This window comes from Molothrus aeneus, chromosome 9, assembly GCF_037042795.1.
Source record: "Molothrus aeneus isolate 106 chromosome 9, BPBGC_Maene_1.0, whole genome shotgun sequence".
NCBI classification, from domain to species: domain Eukaryota; kingdom Metazoa; phylum Chordata; class Aves; order Passeriformes; family Icteridae; genus Molothrus; species Molothrus aeneus.
In genome coordinates this window covers 16,995,707-17,017,553 of record NC_089654.1, presented here as the reverse complement: position 1 = coordinate 17,017,553, position 21,847 = coordinate 16,995,707, and the positions used below count along the sequence as shown (strand labels likewise).

The following is a 21,847-nucleotide window of genomic DNA, read 5'->3' as shown; positions in this document are numbered from 1 at the left end:
AAAAAGGTTGTTATCTGCTTCAGTACAAATAATTACATGCCTTATTTAGAAATACAACTTTAAAATGTCCTCTTGGAATGCACAGTGACAATGCCAGCAACAGCACTCATTCCTTCACAGTTCTTGCACCTGAAACAAAATATGTGATTACCATAGCTAAAATCCATTTGTACCAACATGTTACTCTTCATTATTAAACTTTATCTTACAAATTCAAGAAAACTAACAGCAGGTCTCAAGTCCATGGCTGCCATCTCAAATTCTGATTTATGTTATTGATGCATTTTTGTTCACTGTTCTTGTAACCGAAGTGCATTTGCTTTCTCCAAGAGCAGAACTTACAAATTTTCCAATACCATCTTAAGTTCCAGCAGATAAGAAGGAAAATGTTATGCAGAATATTTTTGAGAAGAAATCTTCAGATGCAAATCCCTGTAAGAATTTTGTACAGTTTAAATGAACATTGTCTTTGGAAATAACTTCTCTGCAGGGGGCTTAAGGTTTCATGTTGGATTACAATGTTGTTCTTAAGCTGCTAACAGTTCAGGAAGTGTCTGCAGAAACCCCATCAACAGTATCAAGGTATTAAGAGGAAAAAACCCTATGATGTCCACTAACACTGAGCAAGAAAAACAGCAAAACAAATGTAAGCTGTGTATAGAAGTAAATGCAGCCAAACACAGCATGTTTGAGGTTAGGGGCTTTTTGTTCGTTTCTAGAGCTTCACTACCCCTACCCCTCCTTTTAAAAACAAGTGAATATGCTGGATCTAATTATTCATTAACAGAAAAAAATAAGAGTTTTGGGTGTCTTTAAGATATATACACAGCAGCCATGTTTACATTAGTTAGTGCTGGAGCACAAAAAGAGACTATCAGCCACTACTATTTCACATCATAGTATACTAAGGTGCTTGTTAATTATAAATTTTCAAAAGAGGTTATGTTGGTCCTCGGTTTATCTATCTATGTTTAGCTAGGTATTTATTCTTTATGAGGAATGCTATACATACTGTACAGAAACACTTGTAAGTAGCATATAAGCAGCTTACAGCTAACAAATGAAAGCTTACAGTAATTCTTATTTTTTTAATGCTATGCAGTTTTTCAAAAATGTTGTAAAAATCACTTTTCTAAAAAGTCAATCATTGTAAGCACCAATTTTTTCTTATATCATTTTAATACAATTTTACTTCTCATTTCAGAAGGAACTATGGTCACAAAAATTAGCTTGCTGTAAATCCAATCTGCCTTTTTTTTTAATAAAGAAAATTACTTTAATTTCCCAGAAAAATGAAAAAAGCCCTTCTTAATGTTCAGCAAGATATTTTTGGTTCCTTTATTTGGAATATTTACAGCTTCTAAGGATAGCCAAGTGCTGTATTGTTACAAAATTTTCACTGCAGATTGAAGCACGGTAAGAATAAAGAATAATTCAACTGAAAACTCTGTGACCGGGTTATTTTATGAGTCCCAAAGGGACAGAGTGGACCAGAACACAAATCAACTCTCCCAGCAATTCCTGCCCTGAACTAATATATTTTCTGTAATAAGCAAGGAAGGCAATGTATTAAGAAGAAAAAGAATGAGACAGCCTGTACCCCTGGGCAAGGCATACACACTGCCTCTCCACCCCTTTTCCCTAAATAGATTAGGCAATTTATTTTTTAGAACTACGACAGAAAATTTCTGTGGAAGTCTGGTCAATCAGTCTGCAATGTGCTACTAATGGAGAAAGTGTTTTCTTACATTATGTTAATATACTTAATTTTTAAACAAAGAAGGAACCATATAATATTGTAAATGGAGCCAGAAGCCCACTGCAACATATTTCATGGTTTACACAGAATGCTTCCAAAATCCAGTGGCTTTTTATCTACTTCACTACAATGAAAATAAAATTTCATTTCCTTGTCCCAAGTGTTGGAACATGACCAGAGCAGGTCTATTTTCAAAGTCTTTCTTATATCATTCTTAGGCCTCTTCCTACCTGGTATTCCTTAGCAAAAACAAGACAATTTGTCTGGAAAGAAAGAGTCTAGTCAGCAATTGTACAGGGGCTAGTTAGGAAATTCTTTCTTCCAGAATCATCCCTTAGGAAAAGTTAGAAATTGTTAATGGTATGTGTGAAAGGCAGCAGCAGTCACTGTCCTGTTCTTGGGCATCATCAATAGCCTAACAGAATTCCAGACGGAAGAGCTGACATTGCTTTAATTTGCAGTGAAACAAATACAGAAACTTCATATTCAGCTGGGACACAGCCAAGCCCTCATGATCTGGAATACCAAAGGCCTTTGGTGTTCACACAGAAATGAAATTCCTCTGATCCCTCACCCTGGGGAAAACCAACACATAAACGCAGCATAACCAAAGTAACAGGGGCCATCCTGGCTTTGGTGTTTAACTCTAGCTTGGAATCATCCTTGACTGAACTTACTTCTGCAAAAGCCTGTTTATCTCAGACCCCATTCGTGCTTGTAGAGACTGATTCATGCACCAAAGCCAAGATTTGTGCAATTCACAAAGTTAGCTGTCTTCTCAAGTCCCTCCCCACACTCCCATTCCCTAGGCCAAAACATTCTCACTTCTCCTTCCTACAGCATGCTGGAGCTCAGTGGCCTTTGATGCAATAATTTTCACACGATAGCAATAATTTTCACACAATAGGTACCTAAGTCATAAGAAGCTCTCATCATATAGCATATTGCTTTGTTTCCTTTCAAGGAAGACCATATCATCCATAGCCAGAAAATCAGGTCCCTAAAGATAATCAGGAACCAAATTTCTCCACAAAAAGCAGACAATTAAGAGTTTGCCATAAAATCTGTAATTTTAAAATAATTAAACTTAGGGGATAAGAATACAATGATTCTGGGAGAAGTAATGACACATTAAAGAGACACCATATAATTTCTTCTAGGCACTACAGTAATGGCATTAAAAATTGATCATTTGTTCTATCCAAGGTATGTTTTACCTTTCCAAGAGCTTCTAGGCTATGTTGTTTTCTTTCATTCTTTTTTTCTTCAGCTGATTTATTTCCTGATCTCTCTGGAGCAATTCAAACGCTTTTTCACGAAGCTCATCTTTGGAATGCTGGAGTTTTTTCTCTAAGCTCTCAATCTGAACAGAAAATGCAATTAAATCAGAACCAATATTTTACCAAAGTCAGAACAATTTTATTTAAGAAAAAACCAAACCCACAAAACAAACAAAACTCCCAAATATTGTCAGTATTGACCCTGACTTTGGATTCCTTTGTCAATTTTTTATTTTGTCTCCATTTTCCTTTACTAAAAGAGCAGTTTGGGAGCCGTATCATATCAAGTGAAAAATCATTTTTCATTTTTGCACTGTTATAGCCTTAAAAAATTTAGTTTTAATTGACAAACATCTATTTTTACTGGTACATTCCTTCCCTCTCCCTACAATAAAAAAGAGGTTTTATCTTGTAGATTAAATCTGGCCAGCTATTGTGTCCCAGGAACAAACTCTCTCATAGAATTAGCTGCCCTTTGTTAGGGAAACTGTGTTTTTGATTAAGAAGCATTACCTGTTTATTGCATTCCTTAATTTCCAACTCTGACTTCTCTAAATTACACTGTAATTGAATTATTTTTTGCTCCATTTCTCCCTTATGCTCACGAACTGTCATATCCAATTGTGCAATCTAGAGGTAAAAAAGGAAGAAAAGGAAATATTTTATTTTGAACTAATATGCAGATTTTAAGAAGCCATATTACAAACTATGAGAGCAAAGTGAATGAAATTAATCCTTTGTAGCCTCAAGAGTATTCTCTTGAGTAGTCAATATAAAGCTACACCCTAGCTATTTCATTTAAATAGTGGCTAAACAAAAGGAAAGGGAAAATTGGGAAAAAGTCCATAACTGAATATGTTAGGTCCTCACATACACATAATGCAAGTTATCTGTTTCAATGAAATAGGTGTCATTTATTGTACTAATCCACCTTCTTAGGAAGTGCCAAATTTTGCCAAACCAAAAAAAAAATCAGTTCATCAAATGCTTCGATGACTTCCTGGGGCAGTTCACAGGGTACTGTGGCAAAAATACATGGCATGATCTGTCCTCCTGACAGTGTCAGTTCTTTGAGCAGACTTATTCAAATCCCACTCAAATATTCTTGAAGACAAAGGCTGGTAACTCCTTCAGGAAGAGGTTTATTATAAAGTGACAGAAGCAGAATTTTCCCATGATGGGCATCAAATCCTGAAGCCAGACCAAAAATCTGAAAATATTTCAAGTGAGCTACAGAAATTTATTCACAACAAAGATATCATTTCATATTTAGTGGCTGCTTTAATGTGAATCAGATAAGCTGCAGTGCAAACAAGGAAAGGAATCTATCATCTCCAAGCACCCTTCAGCACAGATCTCTCCTTCCTCTTAGCAAACACCAAGATGAAAACAGTTGCCCCATAACTTTATCACTAATGAAGAGTCTTGGGACAGGTTATGGCATAAGGTTTCTGATTTTCCTGGTACATAAGGCTTCAACAACATAGAGCTGGTTTGAGGTTGGCACTGTGCCTGTAGGAACCAGTAGAATTTGAGAAAATACATCAAAGCAACCAAACCTAGCAGGCCTAACCTAACTTGTTATAAGATATCTGCTGTAGAACAGGAATAATTGTCAGTAACATGCTTAAAAATTATCTCACCTGAGCTACTCTTTGTTTCAGTTCCCAATTCCTTTCTTTCAGTGCTTGGTCCATGTCAAGAAGTTCCTGCTTTTTGTCTTCAATTTCATCCTTGCAATACCTGAAATTCTCATACATTTAATTACTCAATGCATATTCAGTTGCTTAGCTTCAAATATCCAGCTTGAAAATCATGAGATCTATTACTTACTTACAGCATATTACCCTAAAGGTGAATTGATTGCAAGGAAACAAACCCAAATAGAATCATTCTGTTAATTATATTCCAGGTGGGGAATTCTAAGTAACTTCATTATTCAATTTATTTAATTGACTAAATCAGGATTCTTTAAAAAATAAAGTGTCATTAATTTGTGGTCAGAAAGTAGACTGGACAATTTGACTATTCTTATGATTACTTCACAGCTTTAAGATTCCTAAAATAATTTCAGCAGATTTTAAAACAGAATTTTCCCCAAAAAGAATTCAGCACCACTTTTAGAAATTAAAAATGAGCCAAGGATCTCAAGTATCAAGCTATCTGATGGCCCCAAACCACCTAAAAACTATAGAGCTGCTAAAAACATTAAAAACCCCATCCAAACTACTTGCTATTCTTAAGGAATGATCAACATAACTAAGTTTTCATGACAGAAAAGACAGCAGCTCACCTGAGCTCAGTTGTTAGGTCCATGACAGCAATGTTCTTCTCCTCCAGAGAGGACTGTGCATTCTGCAATGCATTTTGCAACTCCTGGAGCCGTGTTAAAGTGATCTTTAATTCTCCACAGGCATTCTGTAATGCAGATTCCAGTTCTGCTATTTTCTGTAAGGCTTTCCTGTGGCAAGTCTCACTTTGAAGCAGCTTATCTTCAAAATCATTCACTATTTTACACACACACCACAAAAGAGAATGTTTAATCATCAGTACATCAGGGTTTTCATGCAACATCACTACCTAGTAGCACTTGTGGTCATAATAAATTTCCAGTATCACTATTTTTAGGACAATCTAGAAAAACAGCGACTACTTATACAAAAAGATGTTTATGGTACCTAAGTATTTGCTAGTTTTATTCAGTTCATAATCAACAATTGACCTGAAACATAAGGAAGTATCTAAAAACATGTGGCCAAGGAGACAGTACAGACACAGTATAGTAACTGACCATGCAGTGCCAGGAACAGTGCAAGCAGAATTGCTGCTGTTTCTCTGGCTTAAAACAATGGTCCAATTAAACTAAATGGAAGATGATGGATTGAATGTTTGTTACTATTTCCATAGATTTGTGGAGTTTTCTGTTTGTTTCAAAGAGCTGCATTTTTTGAATAGCATATGCCTTTATTAAAGCTAAGTGTCTCATTCGACTATTACATTAATAATCTGCATTACCAGTTTACAGGGAAACCACTTAGTATTTCACCTGGGGTGAAGGTATATACCACAAAACTGAGAATTTGCAAAAGAATGTGAAAAATGTTTGCGATATTTTTGGGTTGTTGGGGGTGTTGTACATTTGGGTTTGGTTTTGTTTGGGTTTAAAAAGATTATCATTTTTTGACTCTCATGTACTTGATTATGAAAGGGGGGGGGGGGGGAAGGGAAAAATGTCCAATACAGAGAGAGGAATAGTTTAATGAAAGGAAGCCTGAGGAAAAAAATAGCCAAATTACCCTCATTTGCCCTTCTGTTGAGCTCTGATCTTGCTTCTTCCAGAGTGATTTCCAGCTGATTTATCTGCAGTGCTTTGTTTGCACCATCTCGTTTTAATTGCACTGCTTCTTTTTCCATGCCAGTAAGTTCATTCTTGCACTGATCCATCTCCAATTTCATCTGTCTAAGAGAAGCAACCAGAACAAAATGAACAAAGGAATAACAAGAGCAACATGCTCTAAGACAAGTGTTTGTGAATAAAATAGAAAGGGAAGTCATGTTAAGTAAGCTTTTCTTGTAATCAAAGCTATATTCTTTAAGACTAGCAAGCTCGTGCAGAATGTACTCTCTACAATTACAAGCAAGCTGATATGGTTATGATTTGAACTGCTATCTTAAGGCTAAGTAGGTTGCCAGGACATGCATTAATTCCACTGGAAAACTGTTCCAGAAAGTCATGCTTCTGCTAGTCAGAAGCTTCCCTTCTGATTTCCAGTCTGTGCTGCCAGAGACTGAAGTGTAAGCCCAGAGCTGAACAGCATTTCAGAGAGCAGGGGTTCTCATCCATATGCCCACGTGCAGAATACTCCTCTCATTTGTCCTAAACCTACCTGATTGTACAATTCAGTTCATCCACCTTCTGTCTGTTTAAATCTGCTTCCTGAGAAGCTAGGTGCAGTTTCTCCTCCACCTTTCTCAGCTCATCTTCTGCACATGCTTTCTGCTTCTGGAGTTTTTTTTCCAAAGTGGATACCTATTGGAAATGGCATTTAAAGAATAGTTTCAAATTGCATACCAAAGAAATACACATTCTTGTCTTGTAACTCACACAGGGAGAGTTTTCACACAACAGATTTCTTTATAGTCTGTAGGCAATTTAAAACTAAAACTCTGCACATTTGAAAGAAAAATAGTTTCTAGTAAATGCAACAAGATGCAACTTTCTGAATTTAAATGCACGTCTACTTAACTGCAGTCTAGGGCTTGATTTTCCAAGTGCCTAGCCACTCTAATGATAACTAGAATGTTTGATAGCTCAGAACCTGGATTAAGATAAAACAAGCCACTAAACTCTTTATTTTACATATATCAAATAATAATTATCAACTCAGTTATCAAAGAAATATTCAGATTTTATAGGTATTAAGAAAACATATATAAGGCATTTAATTTTCTCCATATATGTATACAATTCTCACCATACTGTACCTGTTTTTCAAGTTTAATTTGATTATCTTCCAACTCTCCATTTCTAATAGTTTCTTGCTGTAACATTTGCTGCTGATGAAGCAAAGTTTGTTGCAGAAGAATATTTTGTTCACCCATGTCCTGAATTGTCTGACCTTTAATTTTTATTTCTTTCTGCAAATAATGAAGCTGAAAAGACATTTATTTTTCCTTACAATAAAACATTTTTATTTGCAGTTGCTTCAGCTATTCTCTCTTAATGAACACAGAATCACACTTGTGATGCAATAAAACTTTTGTGTCTGAATTTAGTTGCATTACAGTTTCAACAGTACATAACAGATCTCATAATTCATCACTGTATTATGCTTTATACACTGAGGAAAGTAGCAACTTCTCAGTCAGTCCCAGGTTTTGATTCTTACTTTCTAGATAGCACTTGACAATATTTTAAAACCATACATAACAGATTTTTAGTTAGAACTACTTTTCTTTCTGCCAGTCTTCTTTATTTCTCAGAAAGTCCTTGTTTTCCCCTTGAGATTTTGTTCTCAGTCCTCCCCTTTATTTCTTTTTGCCTGTATGACAATAGTCATTCCAATAAAAAAAATTTTGAGTGCCTAACTTATTTTATGTTGACTAATCTGGTTTCTCAGTGGTGAATGCCAGAGGGAACTGTTCTGGAGGGGGGAAAAAAAAAATAAAGCCTCACTTGCTACACTTGATATTTCACCCAGGATCCAGTCCCCTCATATGAACAGCAGGGTTTAGGGCTTAGGAAGCAGCAGTCAATATCACAGGTTTCTGTGTGACAGACCCCACAGCTTCCATCAAGCTAATCTTGTGCAGGGTCCAGCAGCCTCCACTTGACTGAAGCCTCTCTCAGCAGGGAGGCCAGCACTGACATGACCAACCTGCTATATAATTACTTCACCCACAAATAAAAATGCCTTCTAATATTTAAAGTTGACTCTTTCTTGCTTTCAAGTAGTAGTGGAAAGTATGATAAAACTCAGGGTCTAGAAGTAAACATTTTTTATGCCCAGGACTTCATCGCCATTGAGACAGTTGAAAACCAGATCAATTTTGTGCCCTTAAATTTATATTACAATAGTGCTCTCTCCATCTTTTCCATGATAATGTTTTGTTCCACATTATTCTGATTTTGTTACTTCTTTCAACAATTCATTTATCTTAATGCTTCTTTTCCCTTAAATTACCCCATGGGTTTGAGTTATGATTTTCCCCTTTACCTTCACAAAATGTATCATTTTTTCCCAGCTTACTTCCCATCCACAGGTCCTGTTGCAAATTTTGGCTGTCATTTCACAAACTTTTAGATTAAATCAATCATAACAAGAGTTCTCTGCAATACAGAAGAGTTATAAAACAACCTATTACCTCTTCAGACCTTTCTTTCAGCTGATTCTCAAACATCTCCTTATTTTCTTGTGACTGACTCAAATACAGTGCAACTTCTTCCTTACATACATTTAGTGCTGACTCAAGTTGTTGTACCTAGATGAATGCAATAGATTATTCAAAATTGCATGGCATGGTTTGTATTAACTGGTCTAAAAATTGTATTAAAAGACAGCTTTGTGTAAAACATCAGAAAAGTTATATTTTTATCATATGAGTATTAAAACAGTCATGGAAGATTATAGTAGACTTTAAAACTGGAATAGTCTTCAAAATTGAAGTTATTTGTGAAATTCAAAATGATAATACTTTAGACTGTGTTTATATCAGATGAGACTATCAGTTCTGAGAAGATATGCCAGCATTTGTCAGTAGCTAGAATTTAAAAACAAACATAGGATCAATGCCAAATCATTAATCCATCATATTTCATTACATATAGAAATGCATAAATAGATTTGGAATTATCATCATAGGTGAGTGGGCACACATGTTTTTAAAAAACCCACTCAGATCTTACTGCAATTCTTTTCAAAAAGTTCCCAAGCAGCATGATTTCCCTTTCTGCACTGGGGGACAGTGCCTGAGTTTCACCAAATGGGAAAGGAAGAACTCTGAGCAGTGCCAACACTGTCAATCTATTTTACACTTTTAGTGCTCATTTGGGTTTGAGTAATCTCTAACAAATACCCTATAACCTTGAACTGATGAAAATTATAACAAACAAACCCTGAGATCCTAAGACATAGTAATTAGGCTTTTCTTAAACATTTGGTTTCAATGCTAGGATTTGTCATCAATAAGAATTGTGCTGAACTTAGCTGCAGAATGTCTAATTCTTTCAATTTTGCAATCAGACTGGCAGTTTTCTAAACTATACTGGACATCTCTGCCCCCAGCTGATTCAAGAGTTTTTAGAAGAGAAATTACTATGTGTCTTAATTTTAAGTCTCTGTAAAACATATCAAGTACTGCAAAGCCACTTGGATAGCAAACTGACCCTACACAAGCTCAGAAAAAGCATGGAACAGCAAAGTCCCCAGTATCTTCTCACTGATAGCCTGAAGATTTAATCCTTGCCTGGGGTAAATCTGCACATGGCATTGGTTCATTAAAATCCTGTTACAAGTGTTGCATGGAAAATATTTATCAGGCAAACACTAGGAAGAGCTAAAGATGGCTAAAAGCATGCCCAACATTCCAGTATCACATGTGTCTCAAACACATGCCATATGTAGAGCAAAAGCACTTATAACATGAGCTCTATGGGACAACATTGGACTTTAAGAGTACAAGAAGCACAAGTTTGCCCTATTTGTAACTACAGTAACTGCATTAAGCAATTATGCATTGCATCATCTCATACTGTAGGTTTCATCATACTTTTCTTAATTAAAAAAAGAAAACAAAAAAAAAAATTAAACAACAGATAAAAAATAAATACTTCAGACAACTTCTGGAATATTTACTTAAGAGAAATTTATATAAAACAGTTTTTCCATAAAAGATAAAAGGAAATACACTGTTACTGCAAACTTTAAAACTATTACTTGAACATTACAGAGAGTTTACTAACTTTGATTTTTTCTTCTCTTAACTGACTTTCCAGCATCTTCAATCCTTGATCTTTCTTGACATTTTGATTTTCCATTTCCTGTTTTTACAGACATTTTTATTCAAGAGAACCAAATATAAATATCACATAACATTAATCTAATGTTATAAAGTTGTAAGTAATTTAATAAAAACTGATAATCAGGAAAAAATGCAGATCAGTGTATCTGATCCTGTATCTTGTGTTAGTGTGCATGAAACTCTGAAGCGAATTTGGTGGCTGAGAATGTCTCTCCATATTCTGCAGCAACAGGCATTATTAAAAGGTATAAAACATTATCATACTAGAATATTATTGGTTTTCCACCTAGTGCAGGATTGATGCAAACATTCTTTATCCAGATCTCTTTCCTTTCATTAGAGAGAGAAGCCCAAGGGGCAATACAGAAGCATAAAGAGAATGCTAAGACAGAAAATACTGAAAGGTCATTAAAATTTGACCAATATGTAGTAGTAGTAGTAGTAATTGGTGACTACACTAGATTCAGTCAATTGCTCAAACAAGAATTAAGAAGCATAAACATAAACATCTTTCATTTTCCCCAATTTTTCCATGTATTTATGGATATGCTTTCCATTATTTTTGGTCATTTGCTTGATTTGCATGTTAAGAAAGTGAGGAGCCAGCCTTACCTCTCTGTTTCCTATGAGCAGCCCATCCAATGATTCAATGTGATGCTGTTTATGTACAACCTCTTGTTGTAAAATAGATATTATTTTCTCTTGTTCAATGACTTGTTGATGTTTCTTCTCCAGCTGTGTCCGAAGCTGTCCGTAAGTAAACAGTAATTTATTCTTCTAATAAAAATGTATTCATCTAAATATGTCATTCATATTTATTCACCCATCATTTTTATAAGGAAAATTAAGTACATTACTGCCATCAACAGTATTGCACAGTCTTCAAATTATCAAGAAATTCCAAGCACTAAATATCTTCATTCCAGAGGAGAATGAGGGCAGACAGAGTGTAATTGGCTGTCACCAACCAACACAATAAGACATGCATCCATTCTTTACTAAAAGATGAGAAGCTTCTTAAACAGCTAGAAATAATCACAGTTATATTTCTAATCACATGGAGAAACATTTCTTCTCTAGAGACTGAAAAACCCCTGAATGCAGATGCTCCCAAGGCTCAGTTAGGCAGAGGTTCAGGCAACAAGAACACTTTTAGAAGCTGACATGTTTTAATCCAGTAGGCACTAAAGCTATACTTTTTTTCCTGTGTGTTTGGAGCAAAAAACAACAGTACTCTTCCTAAGTCCTTATTTCTCTTCACTTGAGCAGGATATGAGTATTTCAGTGGGAAAGTTGTATAGCTAGCTAGATAGAAGATGTAGTAAAATCAGGCAATGTAGGGAGAAGAAAGAGGTTTTTTAACATAACATTTTAATGGATGTGTCTCGAAATTACAAGACAAATCAATATATGAAAAAGTTACCAAGTATAACACTCATACATAATACCACACCATAAAGGTCTTACTAGAGCAATCTGTTTCTCCATTTCTTTGTGCTGCTTGAGGTGAAACAACTTTTCATCTTCAAAAGCAGAAGTTATTTTCTCATGTTCTTCACTGATAGTTGTTTCCAGCTCATGAATGCATCTGTTTTTTCCCTGGGAAGTGGCAACAATAAAAGGACTGAATAAAAACATTTAGCTGTGATATTAAGTTATTTGATCATCTGGTTTCTAGATTTCATAAAGGAACAACAAACAAAATTCTGAATTTACACAGAGCATGTGTCATCTCAAAGGATGTCAGGCTTATACCACAGGTACAGAATGTCAGTAAATGCAGCCACTACAGACACAAGCTGTCTGCCAAGATGGATTATGGCACAGGGAACTCCTGACAAAGACAAAAAGAAATTCTGTGTTCATATAGATAGATGGAATCTTTAAAATAACCTTTTGAAGACTTTTTAATTCACAAATCTACATGTATGTCACTGAAACAAATGGCAATTCAACAGGGCCAGATCTTCATTGCATATGTGACCACATGGAAAACCTAACATGTTCATTAATAACCTACTACATTCAAGGGCAGGGAAAAAAGGATGCTTTATTCCAAACAAGATTCTGTTTTTAAAACCTGTGTTCCTAAAATCTGCATAGATTATTTAGCAGATCTGAAAGTCCCCACATTTTGAATACAGGGAATACCACTGTCAAGTTAAACTTTTATGTCTTTTTAAATAAATGTGGTTTCTCACTGAGAACATTTTACCATGAGTTCCAGTTCCAACTCAACATTTCTTTCAGCAGCACTGGAATAAGCAATAGTCTTTTCTTCCAACTGTTTCTCAAGTGCAGAAAGCTGAGAAGACTTCTTTCTTATCTGAAATTAAATATGCACAAAACAGCATGTAGACAACTGTCTCAGTTTTATTCAAATATTTGTATGCACTTTCTTATCACCAATTCCATTTTAGCTACTACTATAGTATTTTTAATAAATTGTTTGGTTGATTTTGTTGAACTATTATATTTTATTACTTACAGAGAAATATTCAGGACAATTTACCTACAATTTATCCAATCAATTATCAGTGAAATAGCTTTACATATTTATAACATTTACACTCATTATTAGGAAATAACTGCAAAGCCCATTATGCTGAACTCTGTAAACACATTAGCACCAGAATGGAAACATTAGCAATTTAATTTATTCATCCTAAGAAAAGCTGAAGCTTAAATTTTTTCTTTTGTGACTCCCTGGTAATGATGTTCATCTCTGGCAACTACAGTAACATTTAATGAGGAAAAATACAACTGTTCCTTCAACCTGTTTCCTAGGATTACCATTGATTCAACCACACCAAAGGAACAAGACTGTGCATATTTTCCACATAGCAAATCAAAGTAGTTGCAGAAAAGCCTACTAAGTTTAAAACAGTATTTCTGACAACTAACCCTACACCAGCTTTAAAACAGTATTTCTGACAACTAACAAATTAAGGTTGCTAAGCCTTTCTGCTTGCTGAAAAGTTTAGTTTGAATTTTTCTCAAATTAATCAGATTTTAAAATTATTATGGCAATTGCAGTTTTTCCATAACTATTGTCTTATCTTAGATTACTGACTGAAGAAAAAAGGGCATATTCTTTGCAGTGCTATTTAAAACTTACTTCTCTCTCTAAGCTGTTAGTTTTTGAAGCCTTCTTCAACAGGTCTTCCTGTATGGTTTGAAACTGACTGGTTCTTTGAGCCATGCTGGTCCTCAAGGCAGAATTCTCATCATCTGCTTTTATCAGTTTAGTGCGTAGCTCTTCTATCTCTTTCTGGAATTTTTGCCTCACCTTTTCAAATTGTTTGCTTATAAGTTCCAACTGTTGACATTTTCTCCTCTCTCAAAGTAGAAAAAATAAATTTAAATTAATTTACAAAAGAACATGCAAACCAATAATGTAACTCAATGCAGTGACTCATGAAAACAAACAAAATAAAGACAGCATCATACAGGTGCCCTGACATAATTCCATGGAGCAGTCCTAACAGTAATGACAGAAGCAATCAGAGAAACACAGCAGGATACAGAGAAAAGAGTCAACAAAAATACAGATTTTAGCACAATCTGCCTAAAGAAAAAAATACATGGTTCCATTTCAACACAACTCCTTGCTCAGCTATTGCTGAACAAGAAACTAAAGCAGCTAAAGAAAGAAATATATTGTGTCTGGAGAACTTGACAGTTTCCAAGATGGCAAAATGCTCAAAACCAAAGCACACATACTGTAAAACCAACTTGAACCCTTGCAGAACATTTCTGTTCTGTGGATTAATTAGACAGAGCTGCACAGCTATTTCAGCAAGCTTACCTTCTGGATTCCTGGTCAATTTGACAGGCTCTGTTTCCAGCTCACATAACCTGCTGTTTCCTTGTCCTTCATTACTGTTAGAAAGATGCTCAGCTCCAGTACAGATAGTTAAGTTTGCATCAGGTTTTTGAATTTCTGTTTCTTTCATTGCCAGATTAATGCTATTATAAAGAAGGAGACAGATATTTAACATTCTGCATGTTAATTCTCATAGCACCTTATCATCTGCCTAATCTTGCCATAGCTCAGGAACCAGAAAGTTATACCTTAGGTCTGCAATCAAAGGTTTACTTGATTGACCACAAGATTCAGGGCTAGCTTCTTTTGCTGAGGAATTCAGGAGCTGGTGTTTGAAATGGTGCCATTTAAACTAAAAGTTAACAGAAAACAAAGATCAATGAAAAATCAGCCTTTTATTACTCCACAGCATCCTTAATTCATCTGTTATGCTGGCATATAAATTTTAAGACACATACCAGGATATTAAAAGTTTGGATAACTCAATCCTTAAAATGATTCAAAACATAATACACTGTTAAGGCTGTATCAGTTACTCTACCTCTTCAGGTGTACTTAAAGACAACTGAGAAATAATGGTTTCCAGGATGTTGAGCTCTTCCCTTGAATCCTCTATTTCTTGATGACATAGTTTCAAGTGGTTCTGTTGCTCTGCAGTAAGTGCTCTCAGTTCTTCATTTTCACTTTTTAGAGCATTTTTCTCTTTAAGTACTATTTCTTTTTCAGAAAGTTCACTCTCAAGCTTGATGATCTTCTGATCAGACTGATTCAGCATTGATGTAATTTCAGTGTTCTTTGCCTCTAGAGCTTTAATTTCTTCTTTTCTGTTGTGATTCTCTTCCTTTAATTGTCTAAAAAGACATTTAAAAGGTGTGGACAAAGCATGTAAATTGAATAACACCAAAAATGTCTTTGTCCAAAAGGTGTTTGTCCAAACCTAACAATTCTAAAAACAATCAGCTGATAGTTGTCTACCCTCATTAAAGCAATGAGGGAATTACCAAAGAACTTCTGGAAAGAGTTGGGACAGAGAGCAGCCCAGCCCAGGTGTGACTGTTCCATGAGCTGCAGTCAGCATCACAACCTCACTGAGGCCTGAGTGCAGCCCATGGCAGCAGCAGCAGCCAGCGAGCCCATGAACAATGCCCCAGAAGGCTTGGGGGGCTTCTTCCTGGGAATGGGGGCAGCATGTGGGATTAAAGTGTTTAAAAATTACTTACAGAAAGAGAGTAGAAATGTATTGAACTATATGAATTGAGCAGAACATTCCCAGTGACACTTGCAACATACAAGTTCTTGTAAAAACACTGTGCAGAGAATTTTTAAAAGCCTTTGTGTTACCTTAGTTGCTCTTCTAGGATGTCTAGATCCTTCCTGTAGCTGATACACTTATCATTCAACTTCTCTCTTTCTTTTTCACACTTAATCAAATGTTCTCCCAAGACTACTTCTTCAGCTTTAGCCTTAAAAAGCAATTACTTTTCATTACTGTACAGCTTTCGTGTCAAGAGGCTACTTTAAAAATAACATTATGCTCTTCCTGGTAAGTCAGTAGATAATACTATTTATTGCTCACTATTGTGAAGAGAAGGCAAGAGGCAAAGAAATTTTCTTTTTCTGTCATTTAGGAAAAAATTGCCTTAATATTTTAGGGTATATTTGTGGTTGGCAGCCTTGTTCCACAAGGAAAGAAGTCTAACAAAACAAAAATCTCTGTAAGAGCTAACTTAGGGAGATTACTTCATTTTCATCTTAACTCTTCTTCAGCACATGTTTCATTGAACAGCTTATACATATGGAAGAAAAAGAGCTTTTAAAGGACCTTGTATTTTTAAAATGTAAACTTCCCAGCTGGCAAGCAGGAGACATGAGAAACAGCAGCAGTAATGGGATACTGCAAAGATGCAGACTGTGCAAAGAGAGTGTAAAATTATAGAACTGAATTTATCACTACAAACAGTTGCTTACCCTGTCCCACTTCTTTAGGGCTTTGCCACCAACAAGTGGAAACAATTGACTCACTGATGAACCTGTTGCTATTGGCTGCCTGGCCTATTGGAAGAAACATCTTCACACCATGGCAAATACAAGAGAAGGAAAAACTCTCACCTTTTCTAATTTTTCAGTTATTTCTGCTTTATACTTTGTAAAAGCCCTTGTCAGCTCCTCCACATTCAACAAAGCTTCATTTCTTTGCTGTTGTGCTCTGTCAAGCAAAAGATGCAAACCAATTTACTCCAGCCATTAATGTAATTATCTTCTCCAGTTACTAAAAACAACTACTGCAGTAATTGCTCCAGGTTCTTCCTTTCTTCTCCCAACTTTCCAAGCCCCAGATATCACATGAGACTGTACTCCAAGAAAGAATCCAGAGTCCCCCTGCTCCCCTCTGTCACTCCCCAGCACTGGCCCTTCCCCTGTCATGGCTCATTAGGGAAGGAGCTGCAGAGTGAGCTCAGCACAGTCAGGTGTGCAGTCTGTTCAGGACAGCCAACGTGGGCACACAGGAATTCCTGCTGCTCAAAACCATTCTCTCTTCCACTCAGGGGCTGGGGCAGTGCCTCATCTAAGTACAGCCAAGCCTCAGACTGGGGTCTCTCAGTCTGGGGACCAGTGCCTATTTGGAGATGGCAAAAGTATCCAGAGAAGGGGATAAGAGCATTTCAGAACAACAACATAGCATTAGCCCAAAGCACTTCAGGTTGCCTGTAAGTAAGTTGTTGCAATTAATGATTAAAAGTAAACCAAAATAATTGTTGATACTAACCATAACATCCTACTTAACACCTGGCAGAAGCTCAGCTTTTCTGAAGTACAAAAATATTTACATTTACAACTAGTAACTAAGTACAGCTAGTCCCAGACCACATGCTCTGAAGGAGCAGCAATCATAAAGCAAAACATTTCTTCAACCAGCAGTGCAAGCCCCACAGTATTTCTGGATTTTTTTACCTTAAGAAGGTTAGAGGTAATTTCATGGGTAGAGGCACAAGTCAAACAAAGAGTTTGTATTTAAAAGGTTCAAGAAATGCTTTCCCAAGCCATTAATTCAGGTAATTTTTTTGCCCCAGGTAATGCAGTTAAATTAATAGGGAAGATATGGATCTTTTTATTTATTCCACTCACTTCTTTAAAATGACATTTTGGAGCTGATAGGAGTGTTCATAGCAACTTTCAACAGTCAAATTCCCAAACTCCCTCCAGTAGTGACAGAGCCACTAGGCTAAAAGAGGCAATAGGAAAGGGAAATGGGGACTGAGATGGAATTACAGCACCCTTTTCAACAGTGTCACATAGACAGGTAAGATTAAGGATAACATAAAAATGTTCTCTTGATTAAGGTGTTCTTTTATCATTTTACTCACACCAAGGAATACTGCTGGATACCAGCTGCTGAGTATGCACTGCAGGTTCTTGCAAGACAAGTACAAAAATAATTCAGGAAAAATATATTCTGGACACTGAAGCTTTCCACTGCAGTACCTCCATTCTGAAGGAAAAAACCAGCTGATAAACTGGGCACTAACGTGTGCTATCAGCCTGCAGCTACCGGCTGATTTCAAGATTTTTAAATGTGCCCATTTAAGTAATCAGTACCTTACCACAGAATTTCCCCTTTTTTAAAAAATAACATCCTTAAAACAGAAAAGTAATTTGATTCCACAAAGCAAGCCACTGCCAATGGAAATAAACACTTATGCTCTATTATTCTATGCTCCATTTATTAAAATTACTTAATTACCTCTTTCCTTGCTTGCTTTGTTCAATTAACTCAATTTTCAGTATTTTATAGCCCTTTTGATATCTTTCCAACATGTGTTCTCTTTCCATTGCTGTTTTCTGATTTTGATCTAGTCTATCTTCTGCATCTCTAGCAATTAAAGAAAGCATAATAAAAAAATAAGAACTTTCTGTAAAGAAAATAGATTTCTGTTGTTCTTTAGTGCATACAATGTTCCAGAAGTGCTAGACAAAGATGCTGTAACTCTCAAAGTTAGGTCAGGAGCACCCAGAGTCTGCAGACTCCCCAGGAGTATGTCTGCAGCCTGGAGTGGTATCTAAGACTTAGCAATAGGCACCGGGTGTCACAACTGCCAAGGACCCAGAGCTGACTTTGTGTCATGAGCTCTGATCATAGAAATCATAATTTCTCTGCCAAGAGGTGTGACTGGGAAAGAACACTAAAATATAAATTTAACATAAGTATTTTTGCTTTTTTTTGTGAAGCCAGACTACTGAAATATTAATTGAATATTCCATAACATGAGGTTGTAAGGCAAGTTGACAACCAGGGATGTCTTCTTGACACCTCTGAACAGCAATTACATCAGTTTTACCTGGCCATTTGCCTTGATTAATGCACTCATGTAGAAAGAATCCTTTATGTTACAAAGAACACACAAAGGTCATGTTCAGAATTATGTATGCTGGTTACAAGAGAATCTATGTGGCCATGTGGCAATCACCCTACCCAGTTGTAAGGCCCCATTCCTATTCAGCACACATTACAAACTGGTTTCTTTCACCAGTCTTTATTATTTTTTCTCAGTTTCTTGAAGTTCATTCAGCACAAACTAAACCACATCCCTCCTCCTAGAAATGGCTCTGAAATTAAAGTTTCAGACCTCAGATTACATGACCCACACAGAAATTATGTCATCCCTAAAAAGAGACTGGACTAGCAGGAAGACAACAATAAAATATTGATTTGAAAATACACATTACTTCAGAATTTTATCTTGAGCTGAAACTTCTGCTTCCAAATTTACAATCTGTTCTTTCAGCTTCGGAATGCTGATTAAATGTGTAGCTAAAGCAGCCTCAAGATATGAAATCTGAAATACAAACATATTTGGGGTTTCATTAACAATTGCATGTATACAGGTAAGAAACAGAAAAACAATCTGCTTGCTGAATGACAGTGCTCTTAACCCTACTGTAAACTATGTTTGTTCATCTACACCACCTTAACTCCAATTTTCTGCCCATTTAACATTCCTTCCAGTTCCAGTGTGATATTCTGTCTAGGACAATTATTTCTTTACAGGTTGATCTTGTCTTTTGCTTTTCCCCAGAAGTTTATATCCAACTACTTCTTCTTTCAGTGCCAGGCAAACATTTTGTTTATCTGTTTATTTGCAGTGTTTTGGAGATAACAATTCTCAAACAAAATCCACTAAGCATAGCTATGCTTTATTAATATTATATATAAACCAAGTAAATCAACATAGTTGTCCTGAAATAAACCTGTACAGACAAATGTAAACTAAATCAGTAATGATTTATTAGATACAATATTCCTTTCTAACTCATCTTCACTTTTTTCCAAATAGCAATATTAATCCAAGCTGAGATCAACTATTTTCATTTCCTAGACAATTGACTACTGTGCCATTATTATTCCCATTAATGTCTCAGACACATGAATGTACAGTACTAAATGCATTACTGAACTATTTTCTCTCATAGAGAGTTTTTCATTTTGTGGCTTACTGTCTTTAGACTAAATTTTGAAACATAAGTAGATAGAATTCATAATTAATATAGTTGTTTTGCCCATGGAGAAATAGATTCCAAACTATTCTGTCCAAGATTAATATTGATTATGAAATATATACTAAATATTAAACTTACACAGATTAAAATAAGACAAAACCCAGCACATTCTGCTTGGAATTCTAAACTCAAAAATCATGGTCACTGGGTGTCATGGGGTACACTAAAGATACATACTTTTGTTTTGGACTGCATCAATTCAAAGTTCATTGTTTCCACTCTGTTCTTCAGGTAGTGATTCTGAGAAGTCAAAGATGCATTTTGCTCATGAAGGGCATCGAACTTCTCCTGAAGTTGTTCATTTTCTTCCACAGTTTTATCCAAAGTTGCAGATACAGAGTAAGACTAGATATAAAAACATGTTTGTTTATATATATACACTCTTATATAAAAACACATTATAGAATCAAAACCAGTGTGGGTTGAAAGGGAACGTTAAAGGTCATTTACTCCAACCACCTTGCAATGAGCAAGGACAACCTGAAGCAGATCAACCTGACCTTGAATGTCTCCTGGGATGGGGGTCCTGTGGCTGTGCTGCACCACCCTCATGAGTAAAACACCTGCTACATCTCATCTAAATCAGTGAAAATCTTTGTCCTATCCCAACAGGACCTGCCAAAATCTTTGTCCCCATCTTTCCTACAAGCCTCAAGCACTGAGAGGTGGAGCGGAAACTTCCCCACAGCAAAGAACTCAAGGGATACTATGTTTAAGGTGCTCACTTGACATCACTGCCCGGTTCTACAGTGTATCTACTCCGAGCCCAGCAGCCAAAAATGCTCCAAAACATAGCAAAGGATAGAAAACCAAAGTAATAAAAAGGAGTAACGAAGAGAAATATTTACTTTGCCTTTTCTTTGAAGATCCTGGCGAGATGTTCTCCCAGAATTCTTCTTACAGCTGGAAAAGCCTTGACAATCGTAATTGGGCTGTACAAAGTCCTGCAGCAGGACATCTGTAACCTCATCGAAGCAGTGGCTGTAATATTCCCTTGTACTAGTGTTTGGAGGGAGAGCAAAAAGTCACGACTGTTTTTTTTTTCTTTATTAGGTTGCTCATAAAGACTATTCAAACAAAAAGCAGAAAAGGAGCTAATCACGGTAATCCATCACACAGAATACAACAGAGCTATGCTACAAGAGACAGGAGGTTCTCATTCCCAGACACACTCATACCTGGAAAGCTCCTTCTCTACAGTTTGCAGGTTTTTTTCAGTTCTCCTCAGCTGATTCTGTAATGACTGCACATTTGCGAGCAGGTCGTCATCAGCATCACTTTTAGAACAAGTCCACATACTACATTCCATTGGTAACATGCATAAGGCTAAAGTACTATTTGATATTAAAACACTGTTAAATGGGCATGAAAACTATGTGCAAAAATAGAAAAAAGAAAGGAGAAAAAAAATAAACTCAATTTCCAAATGTATACGTTTCACACATTCCTCCTTCCTATGTTCACTAGATCAAAGTAACAGTCTGTCTCTTTTGTGAGGAGTTCTCTATGCATTCATGAAGTACAAAAAGCTCCATGACTTGCCATACATGAAAACTGGAAAAACCTGCTGTACATTATTTACCAAGAATCCGTCACGCAGCGCATCCCAGAGCTCCGGCAGTCCGGTGCACCTGGCGGGGATCTCGAGAAGCGAACGGCGCACCCGCGAACGCGCTAAACTCGCCTCACTGCCCGTGACCAGCGCAACGAGAGACGAAAGCGAACCGGCCCCGGGCGGGCGGGCAGCACCAGAGCCAGTGCGGGGAGCGCCGCAGGACCGCGAGCCGGGGGCCCGAGGTGGCGGAGAGCTGTGGCACGGGGCGCAGGCGGCCGTCGCTGGGCTCCGAGCGGGCCGGTGTCGGTATCGCAGCCGCTCCGTCCCCGCCACGGCAGCGCCCGGCACCG

At 36.6% G+C, this 21,847-nt stretch overlaps 1 protein-coding gene across 1 annotated transcript; it reads right to left on the bottom strand.

Moving 5' to 3' along the window:
- On the bottom strand, positions 1-21,633 carry CCDC18 (coiled-coil domain containing 18). Its single transcript, XM_066555687.1, has 25 exons — positions 21,525-21,633; positions 21,121-21,268; positions 20,791-20,941; positions 20,120-20,287; positions 19,112-19,221; positions 18,129-18,257; positions 16,496-16,592; positions 15,728-15,849; positions 14,928-15,237; positions 14,635-14,738; positions 14,369-14,529; positions 13,679-13,899; positions 12,776-12,886; positions 12,028-12,159; positions 11,173-11,307; positions 10,502-10,579; positions 8,905-9,021; positions 7,525-7,692; positions 6,927-7,069; positions 6,336-6,499; positions 5,333-5,546; positions 4,683-4,782; positions 3,553-3,669; positions 2,977-3,122; positions 1-129 (listed from the first exon to the last, which is right to left on the bottom strand). The coding sequence occupies exons 2-24, from the start codon at positions 21,258-21,260 to the stop codon at positions 2,991-2,993; spliced, it is 3,324 nt and encodes a 1,107-aa protein (XP_066411784.1). The 5' UTR covers positions 21,261-21,268; positions 21,525-21,633; the 3' UTR covers positions 1-129; positions 2,977-2,990.
- Between the last annotated feature and the right edge of the window lie 214 nt (positions 21,634-21,847).